The following is a 17,605-nucleotide window of genomic DNA, read 5'->3' on the forward strand; positions in this document are numbered from 1 at the left end:
TGCAAATATCATCACGATCATCCCTCAATCTCCCCCAGCCCCTGCCAACCACAAATCTACTTTTGTCTTCTATAGATTTGCCAGTTGTGGACGTTTCATATAAATGGAATCACACAATACATGGCCTTTTGTGACTGGCTTCTGTCACTTAGCATACCATTTTCAGCGTTCATCCATGTTGTAGCATGTGTCATTACTTCATTTTTCATTGCCAAATAGTATTTCATTATCTGGACATACATTTAGTTTGTCCATTCATCAACTGATGAACACTTGTGTTGCTCCCACGTTTTTGGCTAATCAGACCTCAGTGTTGGATGCGTTGAGTTGAGACACCCACTTGGCAACCAGGTGGAGATATTCAGTGGGCGTTGGCTATTGGATCCTGCAATTCACCGTTGCCTTTCGTTGATCGTTTCTTGAGTAACAAACCCGGAGATGACTCTCAAGCCAGGGTCTCAGTTTCTTCCTCCAAAAATTGGGGACAATAATACCATCAAGCACTAGGTTGCCATGAGGCTGGGGCATAGGGCAGGAGCTAACGTTATCCGTAGGGTGGAAAGACGTGCAGCTCTGGAGAGGAGGGGAGGTTATTATGCTCGCTTCAGGCAGTGTCCGTCTGTCTGTTTCCCCCACCGCCCCAGCCTCCAGCCGCGGTCGAGGAGACGGGGAGGGAAGATTGGGTTGTCACCTTGTCTTCCCCCGCTCTAAGCTGGCTTTCCTCCCTGGGGGCTGCCCAGGCCAGAACTGCTGATGGAAACCAGCTGCGGGAGGCGCGGAGGCTCGGCGCGCTCCCAGGCCCCTCCTCGGCGCCGGCAGACCCCGATGGGAAGAGGGAGCGCCTTGGCTCCCCTCCCCCTACCGCAGCCCGGCCTGGGGCCCTGGCACGTCCGGCGCGCCTGATGCTTTCCAGATGTGGGCCCGGTTCCCCTCCCCCATTTGGCCCCGTTGCGCCCGCAGGGGAAGGGGGGAGGGGAGCCAGGGTCTGACACCCCCCTGTCAAATCGCTACCAGGGCCTCGGGCCGGTGTTCCCGCCCGCCTGTCTCGTTTTCCGGTCCAGGAGGTAAAAATCGAATCGGTGTGGGCTGACTGCGGTAGAGGCGCTCCTCCCCCCACCTCCATCTCTTCCCAAGACTCTCGCCTCGGCCCAGACGGGAAAGAGCCCCGAGACCTAAGACACGCCCCTCGGAGCACGCCCCCGTCAGGCCACGCCCCCAACTGCGCCCGGGACACGCCCCTAGAAGCCCCGCCCCGGCCCCGCCCCTCTGGCCTGCGCCGTCGGGTCCCCGGTGGAAGGCGCCGTCTGTGCGTCTTTTTGTCTCTCTGCCTGCCGCTGTCTCTGTCTCTGTGTCCGTGTTTCTCCGTCCTTGTGTCTGACTCTACATTTCGGTCTGTGTGTCTTGTCTGTCTCTCGTGTCCCTGTTTTTCTCTGCAATCCTCTCTCCATCTCTGTCTCTCTCAGTCCCCAGGTCTCTACCTCTCTAAATGTCCGTGTCCCTATCTCTCTCTCTGAGTCTCTGACTCTCCCTGCATCTCTTTCCCGCTCTCTAAATGTCTCTGTGTCCATTTTCCGTCCTCTCCCTCTGGCGCTGAGCTCCCTCTACCCGCATGTTTCCGTCTCCCGCCCGTGCCCTTCTCCGGTCCCGGATCTCCGTCTTCATCTCCCGCAGGGCCTGTGGGGGCGCCTCGCCTCTCTTCCTACCGCCTCCTGTGGCTTCGGCGCGGGCTGGGTGGGCGGCTCAGCGGGCCGCCGGCGCCCCCGTGTGGCCGCAGGGCTCGTCGGGAGAGGCCGGGGGGCTGAGTGAGAGCTGTGGTGTCTGTGCGTGACACCGGAAGATGGTGTGTGACACCGGGAGACCGTGTGAGTGTGCACTGCCCTGAGGTGGCGTGTGACTCCAAGAGATCTGAGAGTGTGTGCTGTCCTGAGATGGTGGGTGACACTGGGAGAGTAACGAGTGCGTGACTGCTGTGTGTGGCTGTGTGACATTGTGAGATTGTGACAAGGAGCGATTGAGTGGGACTGCATATGTGAGAAATGACATGTAGGTTACTGTGTGGGTGAGATTGTGGGTGACCCTGTGTGGCGGCGGGAGGGTAAGTGTTATTGGGTGTGAGAGAGACACTCTTTGGGGGACTGTACGTGACACTGAGAGATGACATGCGGGAGTGAGAGACCGTGTGTGATGGGGTATGTGAGAGAGGCAGCGTGTGTGACTGTGTGCGACATGGTGAGGATGTGAGCGCTGTGTGTGTCACACGAGCAGATTCTGTGTGAGAGAGGGCGAGACGATGACCGGGATCCACGGAGAGAGGGTGTGAGTGGCATCGTGAGAGGCGCATAGGGGCCTTGGGTGTCACTCTCAGAGTGAGACGGTACGCGTCGGCCACGCTGTGAGAAAGTGTGTGACTAAGTGTGACACTGAGCTTGTGTGTGATGTGTGATGCTGAGAGACTATCACAGTGTCGTGACTGTGTGTGCCTGAGTGTGCCACGTGCGAGGGAGACCTTGTGTGTGTAAGTGTGCGGAGCTGGGAGATTGCCGTGTGGGCGTGGATGAGACAGCATGTGATGGTGACAGCCTTGTGTTTACACACTGTGAGGCCCAGCAAGAGATTATGTGCACGATGGCGCATGTGTGTGAAACACTGTGAATGTGAGAGATCCTGTGACACACTGAGCCATCGTGTGTAACTCTAATACGTATGACACCAAGAGATGGAGTGTGTGCATGTGACCGGGACAGGCTCTGTGTGGCTACGTGCGGAGGGAATGTGTTAGATGTGTGTGACACTGGGAGATTGTGCTGGAACGTGTGTGACTGTACGTGGGTGTCACTGGATAGGTGACTGTGTTACTAGGAAATACTATAAAACAGGGTGTGATAGTACTTGGCAGGGAGGTTGCAGGGTATTTGCATGTCACCATGTGAGACACTGAGAAAGTGTATGAGGCTGCGATAGGGTGTGAGACTAAGAGAGTTTAAATTGCACATGAATGTGTGTGACTTTTGAGAGATTGTGTGTGACACTGCGACAAACTGCTGGTACATTTGACACTCTGAGATAGTTTATCTGACCAGGCAGTCATGGGAGCTGCTACTGGTGATGGTGTGCCACGTCGTGAGTGATTGTGTGTGGCATTTTGAACGACCATGTGACGATGTGAGCACAGCTGGCCCATGAGACCGTGTGGCACTATGTGACACAGTGAGATAGTGTGCATCTCTGTGTGAGGGACTGCCAGCGTGAATCTGTATGCTATTGGGAGGGGTCCCTCTCTGATGGGGTAACACTGAGGTGGCGAGTGTGCCCGCATGTGACAAGGCCAGAGAGCATGTGTCAGGGAGGGAGGGAGAGGCTGTGTGGGGCGCCCAGGAGGGGTTTGTGTGACTGGAATAAATGCAGCAGGGCATGGGGCGCTCCTAGAGAGACTGTCTTTTCCTGTGACTGTGAGAGAGACACAGAGAGGGAGAGAGAGACAAAGAGAGAGAGGACCCAGAGAGACAGCCCCAAGGTGGGGCGGAAGGTGGCAGCGGGAGGAGGCGGGTCCTCCGGGCCGCGCCCCAGGGGAGGGGGCGGGGCGGGCTGGGGGCGCCCAGACGCTGCCTCCCAGCCTCGGCCACCGCGCGCCATCCCAGCCCTGAGCAGCAACAGGTAGGAGGCTCTGGTCCTGGCCCCAGCAGCTAGTCGCTTTGCCCGCTCCGCGACCACCGTCTGTCGGCCTGGGAATGAATGAGTGAGTGAGTGAGTGAATGACCGTATTCTCCTGCGTCCCCATCGGCCTGTCTCTCCCTCTGTCCCTCCATTTCCCCCCTGCCCCTCCTTGTTCCTTCTCACCCCCAAACCCTCCCTCTCCGCCTGGTCCCTTCTTTCCTCTGTCCCTGTCTCCCCCACCTCCCTTTATGCTCTGGGAGCTTCTCTCCCCCTCTGTCACTCTGTCCCTTCCTCTGCCCCTCCATTGTCCCTCTATCTGCTTCCTCCTTCGCTTCACCCCCCATCTCTCCATTTCTCTCTCTGTCCCTCCTTAGTCTCTTCGTCTCCCCCATGCCTCAGTCTCTCCCTCTGTCACTTTGTCCCTCTCTCTGCCAGTCCATTTGTCCCTCTCTCCATCGCTCTGGCCCTCTCCCCGGCCTCTCCCCTGGCTGCTAATGAGCAGAGGAGCCTTTGAGGTGGCCAGGGCTTGGGGGAGCGCTCTCCGAGGGGGGCGGAGGGGGCAGCTGCTGCCAAGGCCCTAATGAGCCCCCTCTGCGCCCCTCCCGCCGCGATGTGAAATCCCAGTTCTCCCTAGAGCCACCGCTAATTGGCCTGGGGAGGGGCCCCCCTCCTAGCTCATGCTCCATCCCTGGGGGGTGAGGACACCTGGATCCTGATCCAGCACCTGTGGCCCTGTCCTTCTGTCTCTCCCTCCACCTGCCTCTCAGCCTCCCAGCTGTGCGTCCTGTCCCTCCTGCCTCCCCTCGCCCCTCTCTGCTCCTCTCCCCACCTGCCTCTAGGTGCCTCCATCTGTGCACCCCTGCACCCCTCTGGTTCCTCTCCCTGTCCTCTGTCCCTCCCTCCACCTGCCTCCGGGCACACCATTCGTGCGCCCTTCTACCCACGCCCGTTACCCGGGCCCACCTCCACCACCCCCACCTCGGGACCCAGACGTGTCCTAACCTACCCCCCCACCCGCACCCTCCACTCTCGCCGGCTTTTAACCCCTTCCCCGCTGCAGCCATGTCTAACAACATGGCCAAGATCGCCGAGGCCCGCAAGACGGTGGAACAGCTGAAGCTGGAGGTGAACATCGACCGCATGAAGGTGCCAGGTCTGGGCGGGAATAGGGTGGGGGTTTCGGGGCTGGGGTCTGCCCGGGGGTGTGTTGGGGGCCGGGCCCAGAGCCGCAGTGGGAGGATCCCCTTTGGAACCCGGCGGACACTGGGCGGGGCCCGACAAGTAGCAGGGCCGGACAAGGGGCGGGGCCTCGAGGGCAGGGGGGGCTAGGGGCAGCTTTGAGGGGCGGGGCCTCGAAGGCAGGGCGGGGCCTAGGGGCGGCTTGGAGGGGCGGAACCTCGAGGGCGGGGGGGGCTAGGGGCAGCTTTGAGGGGTGGGGCCTCGAGGGCAGGGCGGGGCCTAGGGGCGGCTTGGAGGGGCGGGGCCCCGAGGGCGGGGCGGGGGCGGAGACAACTCAATCTGAGCGCCCTCAGGTGTCGCAGGCAGCGGCGGAGCTCCTGGCTTTCTGCGAGATGCACGCCAAAGACGACCCACTAGTGACGCCGGTACCCGCTGCCGAGAACCCCTTCCGCGACAAGCGCCTCTTTTGTGTCCTGCTCTGAGCCCTCCCGACAGCTTACCCTCCCCTGCCAAAGTATGAATCCAATAAACTTGCTGATTGTGGCGGTGCCTGTGCTTTCTGGGAAACTGAGGCACACACGGAGTTTGGGGCCACGGTGCGGGGGGGGGGGAGGACCTGAGGCCCTTCCCATTCTTCTGAGTGTGTCTGGAGTGGGCGGGGGTGTGCGGACGCGGAGGAGCACAAGTCCGCTAAAGCCTCAGAGGAAATGAACGCTCTGGGCGCTGTCCTTGACTGAGTGCTCCACGATCCGATCCTGAACTTATTTAATTGTCCCAGCAGCCCCAGAAAGCAGCTGAGTACTACGTGCATGATACCCATTTCACAGATGAGGAAACTGAGCCAAAGGAAGTCCCTTGCTCAAAGTCACACAGCTAGGACCTAAAGGTGTGGATTTAGACTGTGGACTCCAGTGTTCCCTGAACCCCTCAGCTGCCTCTCTCCTCTCCTCTCTCCTGGGTTGGAGACTCTTAGGACCCCCGTGCCCATCCCCTGAGTGATTCCTTTTTTCGTATCCAGCTACCCCCTACCACAGGCCCACTTGTCCTCAAGCACTGAACTTTTCCTGTTCCTTCCTTCATCCTTCCACACACTCCCTGAGAACCTATTCTGTGACCAGCCCTGTGCTGGGCAATGCTGGGGGCATGGCTGCGTCTCAAAGTCCAGTGGGAGAGACAGATCTGTTCCCAAAGGGTGATGACCCAGAGTAGGCAGTGCTGGGGGTGGGTGGGGGGAGCTCAGAGGGAACGCCTGACTCAGCTTAAGGGTCAGGGAGGGCTTCCTGGGGGAGGGGACATCCGAGCTGGGACATGGTAGAAACGAAACTCGAGGCCATGGAGAAGACAGAAACGGGGCTAGAGGAAGGAAGAGGATACAAACTAATGAATACATTCCTACATTCAACTAAATATATATATATTTTGTTTTGGAGACACAGCCCTGGCTCCTGCCCTCTGTTCCCCAGTTCGCACACTGGAGGCCCACAGGACATTACAAAGCTTGCAGTATTTTATCGGCGCTCTACTTTTGACCTCTGTCATGTTTGAAGATGTTCTTGACCTTGGTTGCCAAATTGGAAAATAGAGACAGTTCACACGAAAGTGCATTATTTCCGGCTTCTCTGGAATTATAAGTTCTGGTGACCCAAAGGGTGACCACAGGCTGTGAGGCAGGGCCTGGGCTTTCCAGCTCACCAGAGTCCCCACTATACCCCATGGTCTCCTGGTTAAGGAAGCTAGAGGGCCAGTTGCCATTTATCACGGAGCCTGTGGTGGGGGCTTCTTATAGAGGAATAGAAAGAGCAATGTTCTGTCTCTGTTGAAAACGGGGGACATGCAGACTGGGTGAGCTGTGGGTTTGGACCGTTATTTTACCTGGCTGGCCTGAGGGCCCCTCCTCTCCTTCCTTCCCCTCCCCTCCCCTGAGCCTGATCCTCCTGAACCCTGGACCTGGCTGGAGGTGGCTTGCTGGGCCTCCCCTCCCCAGAGGGGCCGTGCAGGAGTCTGGCAAGTGCTCCATTATCCACATTGGATTAGGGTCCCCTGGGCCCCAACTCTGAGCTTCCTGTAGGATTGAGGCAGGACCAGCTGTAATTACATCTCCCTCCTGCCTCCCACCTCCCTGCTGTCTCCGGCCTGGTTGCATCATGTCTGTGGGAGCCCCGGGGGAACCGGGGGACAGGAGTGAGCCAAGGATGAACCGGGTGTGGAGGAGGAGGAGAGGGGAGAATGCTGTGAGGGAAGGAGCTAGGATTCCGGAATTCATGGACCCAGCATCCTTGCAGCTTAGAACCTGAGACGTGAAGGACTCTAGGATCTAGGACCTCTGAGGGCTGGAATTCCAGAGTCTTCCAACCCTGCAGAGGGGCCCGGCCCCTCTATGTGACTAGGATTCCAGAGCTCAGCACGGCAGGAGTATAAGGACTTCATGAGCCTGGGCTGTTGGGATTTAAACCCTTTCAGTCCTGGAGTCTTGGAGTTGTGGGGTGCAAACCCTTCCTCTTTCACATTGCTACCCTTGGGGGACAGAAACCGTGGAGGAGCAAGCGGGGCTGGCAGAATGGGACCTGGGTTGGGGGAAGGGAGGGCTGATGCAGAGGGGACCAGGAGGAGTTGTCTGCCTGGAGGAGGAGGGAGGGAGGGTGGGAAACTGAGGATGGGAGAGAGGAGAAGCCAGATGGGACAGGGCAGAGGGACAGGGCACGTCCCTGGGTGACCAGCCTCCAGGAGCACAGACCCAAGTAATCTTATTAGCCTTACAACTGTGCAGCAGCACCAGCTGCTGTTTCCTGCCACCCCCAGTGGTGAAGTCAAGTCTGGGGCCAGGCCCAGGCTGGGGTCAGAGCCAGGCCAAGAGGTGGAGAGGTGGCCGCAGGGGAAGTGTTTGCTCCCAGCCGTGCCTCTCTGCACCCACCCCCAGCCCGAGGGCTCCGGCTGCCCCATTCCAGGCTGCCTTCCTTCCGCACACCACACCCTGCACCCCAAGCCAGGGCTCAGAGCAGTGCCTGGCATGGCTGCCGGGGGATGGGACACCCAGAGCCAGGACAAGCCATGCTCTTGGCTGTCACTTACTAAAGGAACCTTTCACAAGCCCCATTTCACTTAATGCCCACAGTAGCCCCAACACGGCTCTGTGTATCCCCGCTTCACGCACAAAGAAAACAGGCATGGAGTGGTGGTCACCCCAGGAGTTGGGGCTTGAGGTGGGAGTGGGAGGAATCCATGGATGACTGTTGGGGAGAGGTTCGGGGGTAGCCAGGGGGCTGTGAGGGCTGGGAAGTGAAGGTACCCCCAGGAGAGGGGCACAGCCCAGGTAAAGGCGGGGCAGGCAGGAGGCTGGGTGGAGCCCCGGGAGCAGGGCAGGACGCAGTGACAGGTAGGGACGGAGGGCCCATTTCAGCAGGAGGGCAGTGGGCAGAGAAAAACGGCCTCTGGCTAGAGGTGCTGGGACCTGCCAGGGTGGACAGATCTGCACTGACAGCAGCTTCTCGCCGCAGCGACAGGGCACAGGCGGACTGCAGGTGGGAGCAGCTGGTGTCGCGTGTCTGGAACATGAGATGAGGCCAGGCTTCTCTCGGGGCCAGTGCCAGGAGGACGGAAACCAGGGAATCTGGACAGGGTCGGGCCCGGGGCAACCCAGGATCCCAGGTCTGCGGCACGTCCAGATGCAGGGCTGGGCAGCCGCTGCAGGCGCTGGCTGGCGGGTGGGGGAGAGGCCTCATTTCCTGGGCTGCCTGGCGTTGCCCTGTTGAGGACGCCCGCCAGATGGGAGTCCTGGCAGGGTGTGGAATGACTCGGCTCAGGGCCCGCCTGCCCAGGCTCTGCACGCTGGGTGGACGCAGCGGTTTGAGAACACTCCTCCACTGGTGGTGCCCTCTGTGCCCCTCTGTGTCCCCAGCCCTTGGCACACAGTAAACCACGGGTTGGGGTTTGTTGAATGAACAATAACACCAGCAGCTATCTGAGGGCTTCCCGGGAGGCAGGCAAGGTGAACTGTCTCTTATCTTCACACAACACCCCAACGACAAGGTCAAGGCGGCCATCTGATGAGGAAGCACATCAAAGCTTTGCTAGGGTAAGTCATTTTCCCAGGGTCACACGGTGAGCGATGGAGATAAGCGTCAAGGCCCATTCTTGGCCGGGCGCGGCGGCTCACTCCTGGAATCCCAGCACTCTGGGAGGCCGAGGCAAGACGATCACTTGAGGCCAGGAGTTCAAGACCAGCCTGGGCAAGAGCAAGACCCCATCTCTACAAAAAATTCAAAAATTAGCCAGGCATGGTGGCGTGCTCCTGTGGTCCCAACTGCTCAGGAGGCGGAGGTGGGAGATCACTTGAGCCCAGGAGTTTGAGGTTGCAGTGAGCTATGATCACACCACTGTATTCCAGCCTGGGCAACAGAGTCCCTGTCTCAAAACAAACAAACGAAACCCATTCTCTTTCCACTGCACCAGGCACCCACTCCACATACAAACACACAGCCACATCCATGCACAATGCACGGCAGCAGAGAACACACACACGAGCACAGCCGTGCCCGTGCACGCACACTGAGTCCCATGAGTCCCAATACCACGCTGATAAAAATGCTCACATAGACCCCACTAATCCCACACAGACTCACATACCGAGTTTACACACCCCCAGTCCCCAGCACATCACCTTCTCCTGGTCCCCATCTCTGTCCCCTCCTAGGTGCTGTGTGTCCTTGAGTCAGTCCCCATTCTCAGTGGTCTCTGGGCTGTCCTCCTTCTTCTGCCCACCACCCTGGGGTCCCTCCAGGGAGGCCCAAGTCCTGTTGCTAGCAGTGGCTGGCGAGAGGAGAGCTGCTGACTCACCCTCCCAGGGCAGTTCCTTCCATAGCTCTCCCCCCCCACCCCCCGGAAGCCACCCCTCCCACAGTGCAGCTGGGGTGAACCCGCACCCCAAGGCACCTGGACGGGAGGGGAACCTCCTGCGGCCCCTGCTGTGGGCTCGGCCCCTGGGCCCTGGCTGAGGCTGCAGCTGGGCAGGAGGCCTGATATCCCCAGAAGGTGAGCGAGGCATGTCCAGCACTGGCACAGACTTCGGGGACCCTCAGTCCCCTCATTAGCAGTCACTTCCACCTCTACCCGGTCGGGCTGCAGACGCACAGAATCGATGCTGGGGTTGCCAGGGCTCGCTGCCCCTAGAGATATAGGCAGGGAAACTGAGACCTGGAGGGGAGCAGGGGCCAGTCCAAGGTCCCACTGGGCATGGGAGTAGAGGGGACTTCCTGACTGCTAATGGTCCTGGTGGGACAGGAAGCCAGCGGAAGGGAGGCTCCGGGAACCATAGTATCCCCCCAGTGACTCCCCTGATGCCGAGACAGGACGCAAGACAGCCAGGCGTCATCGCTCATTAATATGATATAACATCCTGAGTTCCCTCTGGGCTGCCTGGGGACCGGACAGCACAAGGTGGGACCACGTGGCAGGGAGGCCTGGGACCTGCACACAAGGCACCCCCAGAGCGGAGCTGTGTGGCCCCTCAGGGAGCCCTTGGGGCTGGAACTGGGGCACCCATCCTGCCGGAAGCTGGGTGCCAGCTGGGCAGGGGTGATAAGGAGATGGGGGAAGGGGATTGTGGTCACAGTGGGGGGCACAGATGGCAAGATGGCAGCTGCCCACAGTCTGGTCCTGGGGTCAGAAGCAGCCCTGCTGGCCCTGGGCATGAGACATCTGTAGGCTCTCTCCTTCTTACAGAGGGCGCTCTGGGACGCGCTGCAGCCCAAGGCTGGCCCCAGGCCTGTGTGGCATGTGTTACCCCACTGTGCAGATGAGGAGACTGAGGTACACCAGCTTCCTGTCCTTGCCTGGGACCGTCACACAACAAGAAAAAAGGTGGTTGGATCGGGACATGGATCCCGGGTCGAATGGATGCGAGCCCCTGCCTCCCTGAAAAACAAGGGCTGTCTGAGAGGACGCCCTGGTCCTTGTGGTCCGGGAGGCTGCCTGGGAAGCCGTGGACTCCGTGGGAAGGGGGCCCACGACCGCTGTGCTGGCAGCTGGGACACACGGGCTGGCCCCACAGGCATGAGGCTGCGGGGGCGGCTGGGTGTGTGTGGGGAGGGTGGGAGAGATTTGGCAGCGATGTTGGAGCCCTGGACAGCGTTCTGTGGCTTAAATATTATTCCTGGAGGTCAAGGTCATCAGAGCTTGGCCTGGGGCCTGGGAGTTCTGTGTTGAGAAGCAAGAGGGTGGCGGGTGTGTCCCTGCGATAATGGGCCATGGAGTCCCCCAGGCCTGTCCCGTTCAAGTGGACACCAAATATGCTCCTCCATGCTCCCTTCTCAGGGCTCTGCCTGGGGAGCTGGGAACCCGGGGAAGGGCTCGAGAGATGGCATTTTTTTTCTCTGGATAGGCCACCTCCTTCCTCAGCCTTCTGGAAGGAGTGAATTGTGTCCAGGGAGCAGAAATCTCAGCAGTGTCTGGAAAACACTGCATCAGGGAGGAATTTCCTGGTCATTTCTCAATCCCTGGGCAACGTCCTGAGCCTGGGGCCTGGAGCCCAGAATAGACACCAGAGGCCACCCTGAGACAGCCCAGGCCATGGCCACCCCCTCAGAAACTGGTCACTTGTGCCCCTCAGGTCCTTCTTGGCCCCCCTGGTGGGCTCCAAACCTGAGTGATGGAGACTCAGGGATCTCCACCTGGGCCAGAGAAAGGAAGAGACCTATGTATGGGGAGGTGGCAGGTGGCTCGGGATGGAGACTGAGCGAGGACAGGGGGAGGGGAGGGAGGGGAGGAGGGGGTGGGAAGAGGAGAGGGGCAGAGGTGGTGATGGATGTACTACTTGGGGGTGGGTACAGGGAGTAGCCAGGGAAGGCGGCAGGGAGCCCAGGGGACCTCTGGAGATTGCTGGGGGAGGGAGGGCGGGGCAGAGAGAGGAAATGAAAAAGCGGGGTGAGCCGGCAAGATGAGTAGGGAGAGAGGGAGGGAGGGAAGGAGGGCGGGAAGGAGAAGCTGACACAGGAGACTGACACACAGCGAAAGACACAAGACACGGAGCAAGGCAGCCCGGGGGTGAGAGGAGCAGGGGACGGGGCGGCAGACTGAGAGCCTGCAGGTTCGTGGTGAGGAGGGCCTGGGAAAGAGGGGTGCAGGGAAGGAGGGGACAGAGGGCTGGGGTTGGGGAGAAAGGAGGGCAAGGGAAGGGACAGAGACAGGGAGACAGAAAGAGACAGAGAGAGAAAGCACAAACTAGGGACGCCCGGAGAGAGAAGGACAGAGACAGACAGAAAGAAATAAGTGGGGAGAAGGAGGGAGAGAGTCAGAGAGGGACAGAGGGACAGAGAGGGACTGGAGGAGACAGACGGAGAGAAACGCAGGCACACAGGAGGCGACAAGGAGAACCGGGGTTGGCCGGGTCACCCCAGCTGCCACAGGGACGGTGGCCCCGGAGCCTCTGAGCTGGCCACAGGGGACGCCCGGCTGGTGGTGACTCCCGCCTCCTGCCCTTGGGGACCCTCCAGCCCAGGCCGGGGATGGCGGATTCGTGCCGGAACCTCACCTACGTGCGGGGCTCGGTGGGGCCGGCCACCAGCACCCTGATGTTCGTGGCGGGCGTGGCGGGCAACGGGCTGGCGCTGGGCATCCTGGGCGCGTGGCGGCGGCGGGCCCGCCCGTCGGCCTTCGCCGTGCTGGTCACCGGGCTGGCGGCGACAGACCTGCTGGGCACGTGCTTCCTGAGCCCGGCGGTGTTCGTGGCCTACGCCCGCAACAGCTCGCTGCTGGGCCTGGCGCGGGGCGGGCACGCGCTGTGCGACGCCTTCGCCTTCGCCATGACCTTCTTCGGCCTGGCCTCCACGCTCATCCTCTTCGCCATGGCCGTGGAGCGCTGCCTGGCGCTCAGCCACCCCTACCGCTACGCGCGGCTGGACGCGGCGCGGGCCGCCCGCCTGGCGCTGCCCGCCATCTACGCCTTCTGCGCGCTCTTCTGCGCGCTGCCGCTGGCGGGCCTGGGCCAGCACCAGCAGTACTGCCCGGGCAGCTGGTGCTTCGTCCGCCTGCGCTCGGCCGAGCCCCGCGGCTGCGCCTTCTCGCTGGCCTACGCCAGCCTCGTGGCCCTGCTGGTGGCCGCCATCTTCCTCTGCAACGGCTCCGTCACCCTCAGCCTGTGCCGCATGTACCGCCAGCAGAGGCGCCACTCGGGCTCCGTGGTGCCCGGCCCCCGGGCGGGCGAGGACGAGGTTGACTACCTGATTCTGCTGGCCCTCATGACGGGCATCATGGCCGTGTGCTCCCTGCCTCTCACGGTGAGTCCTCCCCCCTGAAGCTGGCCGGAGGGGAGGGGAGGAGGGTTGTGCCCGTTTCACAGATGGGCAAGCTGAGACTCAAAGGAGGTCAGGCAGAGGCTTTGTCCACAGTCAAAACCGCCTGACTTTCTCAAGTCTCTCCCCATTTGCTTCTGCCCCATCGACTCCTCCTGACTCCTAGACTCCCCCCTGACCGTCCCCAGCCCCTACTACTCAAGCGCACCCCTTCCTTCCCCTGCCCCTGTAATGAAAACAAGGCCCACCGTTCTCTGAGCACTTGCTGTATGCCAGCTGGTGCCTAGTGGCTTACAAATACTTTCTCAGATCATCTTCAAAATGACCATGTGCACCCATGCCACAAGCATTTAGCAGGACAGGCACAAAAAGCCAGGTCTCCAACCTGGGTCTCCTGATTCCAGAGCCTGGCCTCCCACCCACTGGGCTCTCCACTTCCCCAGCCTGGGCCTCACCCTCACATCCTTGCCTCGATTTCCTGCCAGGGCTCCGGCCCTGCCCTTCCTCCACCAGCGCAGCACAGACCTGGGTTCCCACCCAGTGTCTGTGACACCCGGTCGTGCCACCTTTATTCTGGGCCTCGGTTTCTCTTTCTGTAAAATGCAAGGGGCTGGGCTGCATGTGGGTGTCCTTGAACCTTTCCAGGGGTTATGATGGCTTGGAGACTGGAAGCTGTGGACAAATATGCACGGGCACAACCACAGCTCTGCCTGCAGTGTCAGGGGGCCCGGAGGCATCAGACTCAGAAATCTGTGGAGCCCGAGGGTCCTCCCGGCTGCAAAGGGCAGGGGGGCCCACATGCCCAACCCCCATCTCTCTTCCTCTAGGCCTCTGCCGGGGCTTTCCTTCCCTCTGCTCCCCGGATGCATTCGCTGCTTCATTTTCATCTTATCTTATTTCCTCCCTCTCTGACATCCACCCCTTCCTCATCCCCGCTGGTGAGCAAGTGGGAGCCAGGGTGGGGGTGGGGGTAGGGCGGAGGACTCGTGGGTGCTCCCTGACACCCCCGCCCCGCCCTCAGATCCGCGGCTTCACCCAGGCCATCAGCCCCGACAGCAGCGAGATGGGGGACCTCCTTGCCTTCCGCTTCAATGCCTTCAACCCCATCCTGGACCCCTGGGTCTTCATCCTTTTCCGCAAGGCCGTCTTCCGGCAACTCAAGCTCTGGTTCTGCTGCCTGTGTCCTGGGCCCGCCCGAGGCGACACGCAGACTTCCCTCTCCCAGCCCATCTCCGGGAGGAGGGACCCAAGGGACCCCTCTGCCCATGAGGGGAAGGAAGGGAGCTGGGTGCCTTTGTCAGCCTGGGGCGAGGGGCAGGCGGCACCCTTGCCTCCCGCACAGCGGTCCGGCAGCAGCACCGTGGGAACGCCATCCAAAGCAGAGGCCACTGTCGCCTGCTCCCTCTGCTGACATCCTAAGCTGACCCTGTGATCTCCAGCCCTGTCTTCGGGAAACAGGAGCCAGAAAATCAGGGACACGGCTGATGGGTGCAGATGCCAGAAACTTGGCCCCGAACTCTGGGGACCGTCAGCTGCTATCGCTCCTGCATGCGGGCTCGGGGTGGAGAGTGAGGGACAGAGGGAACATTTATCCTGGAGCACAGAAAGAATAGCTTTCTCAAAATAACCAAGGGCCTGGCCGGCCTGCTTTGGTCCAGGAGTCTCCATCCATCTCACTGTCTAAATATTTAGAAGGCAGAAAAGTTCCCAGCGGCTTCTATGTACTCAGGTCTCCTCCAGTTGGGGTATTGGCTCCTTTCCTCATCCATTAAGGGGGCCCAGCTGGCCACCCCAAATTCCCAGGGACAGCCCTGCCCTCTCCCAAGCCAGTCCAAGAGCCGAGCCCTCTCTGCCCCATGAGAGCCAGGGATTCTTGGAAAAGTTCCCTGCCTCCCCTCGCTGCCCAGCCCTGTCACACTTGGGAGCCCTGGCACCCCGAGGGGAGGCGGGAGGAAGCAGAAGCTGCTGTGTTGTGCGTGACAATGCAGGACACGTGCCTGGTACGAAAGGGGCCTGAGACACTCCGCCTAGCTTTGTGGGCCTGAGACATGAACTGTGGGAGCGGGTGGTGGGGAGATAGATGGAGAAGCTGGTGGATGAAGGGGTGGGGTGTGCAGAGCCCAGGGACTGCCCCAGAATGCAGACCCAAGTCCTATACCTGTCCCCAGGCTCCTGAATAAATAACCGTCTCCTTACAGAGCCTGACCTTACCTCATGTGTCCTTGGAGCCCTCACAAAGATTTCATTCATTCATTCATTCATTCAGCAAATACTCAGTGGGGGCTGGTGAGCTGACGAGCATAATGGAAGTGAGTTGGCATCTGGTGGGGGAGGGTGAATGGGAAACCCCCGGTCCCCTGCACTGCCAGCCTCAGTTCCCCTTTCTCACTCCCCCTGTCCCCAGCCCTGGGTTAAAACAATAAATCCACACCTGGGGATGACTGGGGGGGGGCAAGGCCTGAGCCTCCCATAAAGACAACAGCAGCTCACATGCCTCTCCCTCCATCCACACAACAGCCTATTATTTTTTATTTAAAGATAGGGGCCTTGCTATGTTGTCCAGGCTGTCCTTGAACTCCTGGGCTCAAGTGATCCTCCTGCCTCAGCCTTCCAAGTAGCTGGGCCACCATGCCTGGCATCAGCCTGTCACTAGAGCCTTTCTCTTGAGGCTGGGATCAAGGTCCAGAGGGGGCAATCACTTGGGCTGCGACACACAGTGAGAGGAGGCCACAGCAGAAGGAGCAGGCCTAGCTGTCCATCTTCAGGGGACCTTGGTTTCCTTGTGATCATAATCTAGTACTTAGTTTACAGGGTTGCTTTCAGGATTAAGTGAGTTGCTCTAAAAAGCAATTTAGCACAGAGCCTGGAGTAAAGCCCACAAGAAATGTTACCATTATTGCCGTTGTTGTTGTTGTTGCTATTGTTATCTGCGCAAACAAGATTTAAAAACAAAGCAATGCTTTGCTTCATTGTTTGGACTATTTTTTCTCAGTCACTATGTTTCAAATCACAATAAAGAAGAACAAGAGGTGTCTGGGAGAGTTAAAAACAGGTCAAGGAGACCGATTCATGGGTTTGGAGTTTCGTTTTGGGATGAGGAATGCTCTGGAACTAGAGAGTGGTGATGGCTGCACAACAGTGCGAATGCACCAACTGCCAGGGGATTGTACCTTTAAAATGGTTAAAATGAAAACTTTCATGTTATGGATTATCTTACCACAATTAAAAAAATAGAGTACTGAAAAAAAGTTGCACGAAAATATTTAGAAACAGCAGTCTTGACAGAGTAATACTATATTGGTTGAATTTAATAAAAAAGTCCACTCGTATGAAAAACAAGAAACCAGGTCAGGAAACATCAGATTGGGTCCTGGCTTTGTCACCAAACCTGGCCCGGCCTCTCAGCAGGAACGGACTCAAGGACCCCCGGAGAGGATGCTGAAGGAGGGATGCGCGGGGTGGTGGTGGGGGGGAGGGGTGCTGGGGAAGGGAATCGGGGGGTGCTCGTTTCCTGTCTGTGTGAGCCCTGAGGGTGGGTTGGTTCTGTCCCTTTGACCTCCTAGGGCTCGCCGTGCCAGGGCGCGCTGGGCACTGAACCACAGCCTCCTCACCTGAGGAGGGTGTTGTCATCGGTCCCGTTTCAGGTGGGCATGGAGGTGAAGAGAGGACGCAGAGGAGGCTGGTTTTCTGCCGGCTCTTACCCACTGTTCACCGTAGCCCCCCATCTCTGTCCACCAGGCCAGGGGTTTGCAGACCACACCCACTCCGTCCACCCACAGCCCCTTGGGGATGACTTGGAAACTTCCAGCAGGGATCCTGACCTCTGACCTCCAAAGTTCATCCTCTCTGCCAGCTGCCACAGACCTGTCCGGAAAGTGCTGTCCGGCAGTCACTGCCCAGCTTGCAGAGCTCCAAGGGCTCCCCCGCCTGGAGGCTGAGGGCCGTCCCCAAGCTCCACTCCCCTGCAGGCAGTGGCCTTATCACACCTCTGCGGTTTCCTCAAAGAGGCTTCATACCTTCTGGGCACCCACATCTGTGCTTATTTTGCTCACTCTTCCTGGAACAATTTTTTCCTTTCTTCGTCAGTCAAAAGCACCCCTGCCCTCCAACATCCTCCTTAAACTGTCCCACATCCTAGAAGACTTAGCCACTCCTCCCAGGGTGAGCTCTCAGCACTTTTGCCGCCCTGGGATAGCACTGGCTGGACCTTGTCACGGCGCAGATGTGTCTGCTCACCCATCCCGCAGGGTCTTGCTGAGGGCTTTCTGTATGTCAGGGCTTGTCCCTGTGATGCTGGGGACATGGCAGTGACAGAGACGGCCCTGGCCCTGGCCCCCCTGGGACTCACAGTCCATGGGGTTGGGGAGACAGTCCTGTTCCCCAAATGGGCAGGGTTGGGAGGAGGGTTTCCGGGCGGACGGAATGGCTGAGCGGGACCTGAGGTTTCTGTCGTGCCAACAGTTTCAACCCTGGCGTCTAACACCTCC

At 59.7% G+C, this 17,605-nt stretch overlaps 2 protein-coding genes across 2 annotated transcripts; both read left to right on the forward strand.

The window, feature by feature from the left end:
- The first annotated feature begins 1,294 nt into the window (after positions 1-1,294).
- GNG8 (G protein subunit gamma 8) lies at positions 1,295-5,376 on the forward strand. The gene is made up of 2 exons (XM_045531352.1): positions 1,295-4,800; positions 5,187-5,376. Exons 1-2 carry the CDS (start codon positions 4,717-4,719, stop codon positions 5,313-5,315), a joined length of 213 nt encoding a protein of 70 aa, XP_045387308.1. The 5' UTR covers positions 1,295-4,716; the 3' UTR covers positions 5,316-5,376.
- A 6,739-nt stretch (positions 5,377-12,115) lies between these two features.
- Positions 12,116-16,071, forward strand: PTGIR (prostaglandin I2 receptor). The gene is made up of 2 exons (XM_045531354.1): positions 12,116-13,103; positions 14,140-16,071. Exons 1-2 carry the CDS (start codon positions 12,333-12,335, stop codon positions 14,527-14,529), a joined length of 1,161 nt encoding a protein of 386 aa, XP_045387310.1. The 5' UTR covers positions 12,116-12,332; the 3' UTR covers positions 14,530-16,071.
- The last annotated feature ends 1,534 nt before the right edge of the window (positions 16,072-17,605 follow it).

This window comes from Lemur catta, chromosome 19 (genome assembly GCF_020740605.2).
Source record: "Lemur catta isolate mLemCat1 chromosome 19, mLemCat1.pri, whole genome shotgun sequence".
NCBI classification, from domain to species: domain Eukaryota; kingdom Metazoa; phylum Chordata; class Mammalia; order Primates; family Lemuridae; genus Lemur; species Lemur catta.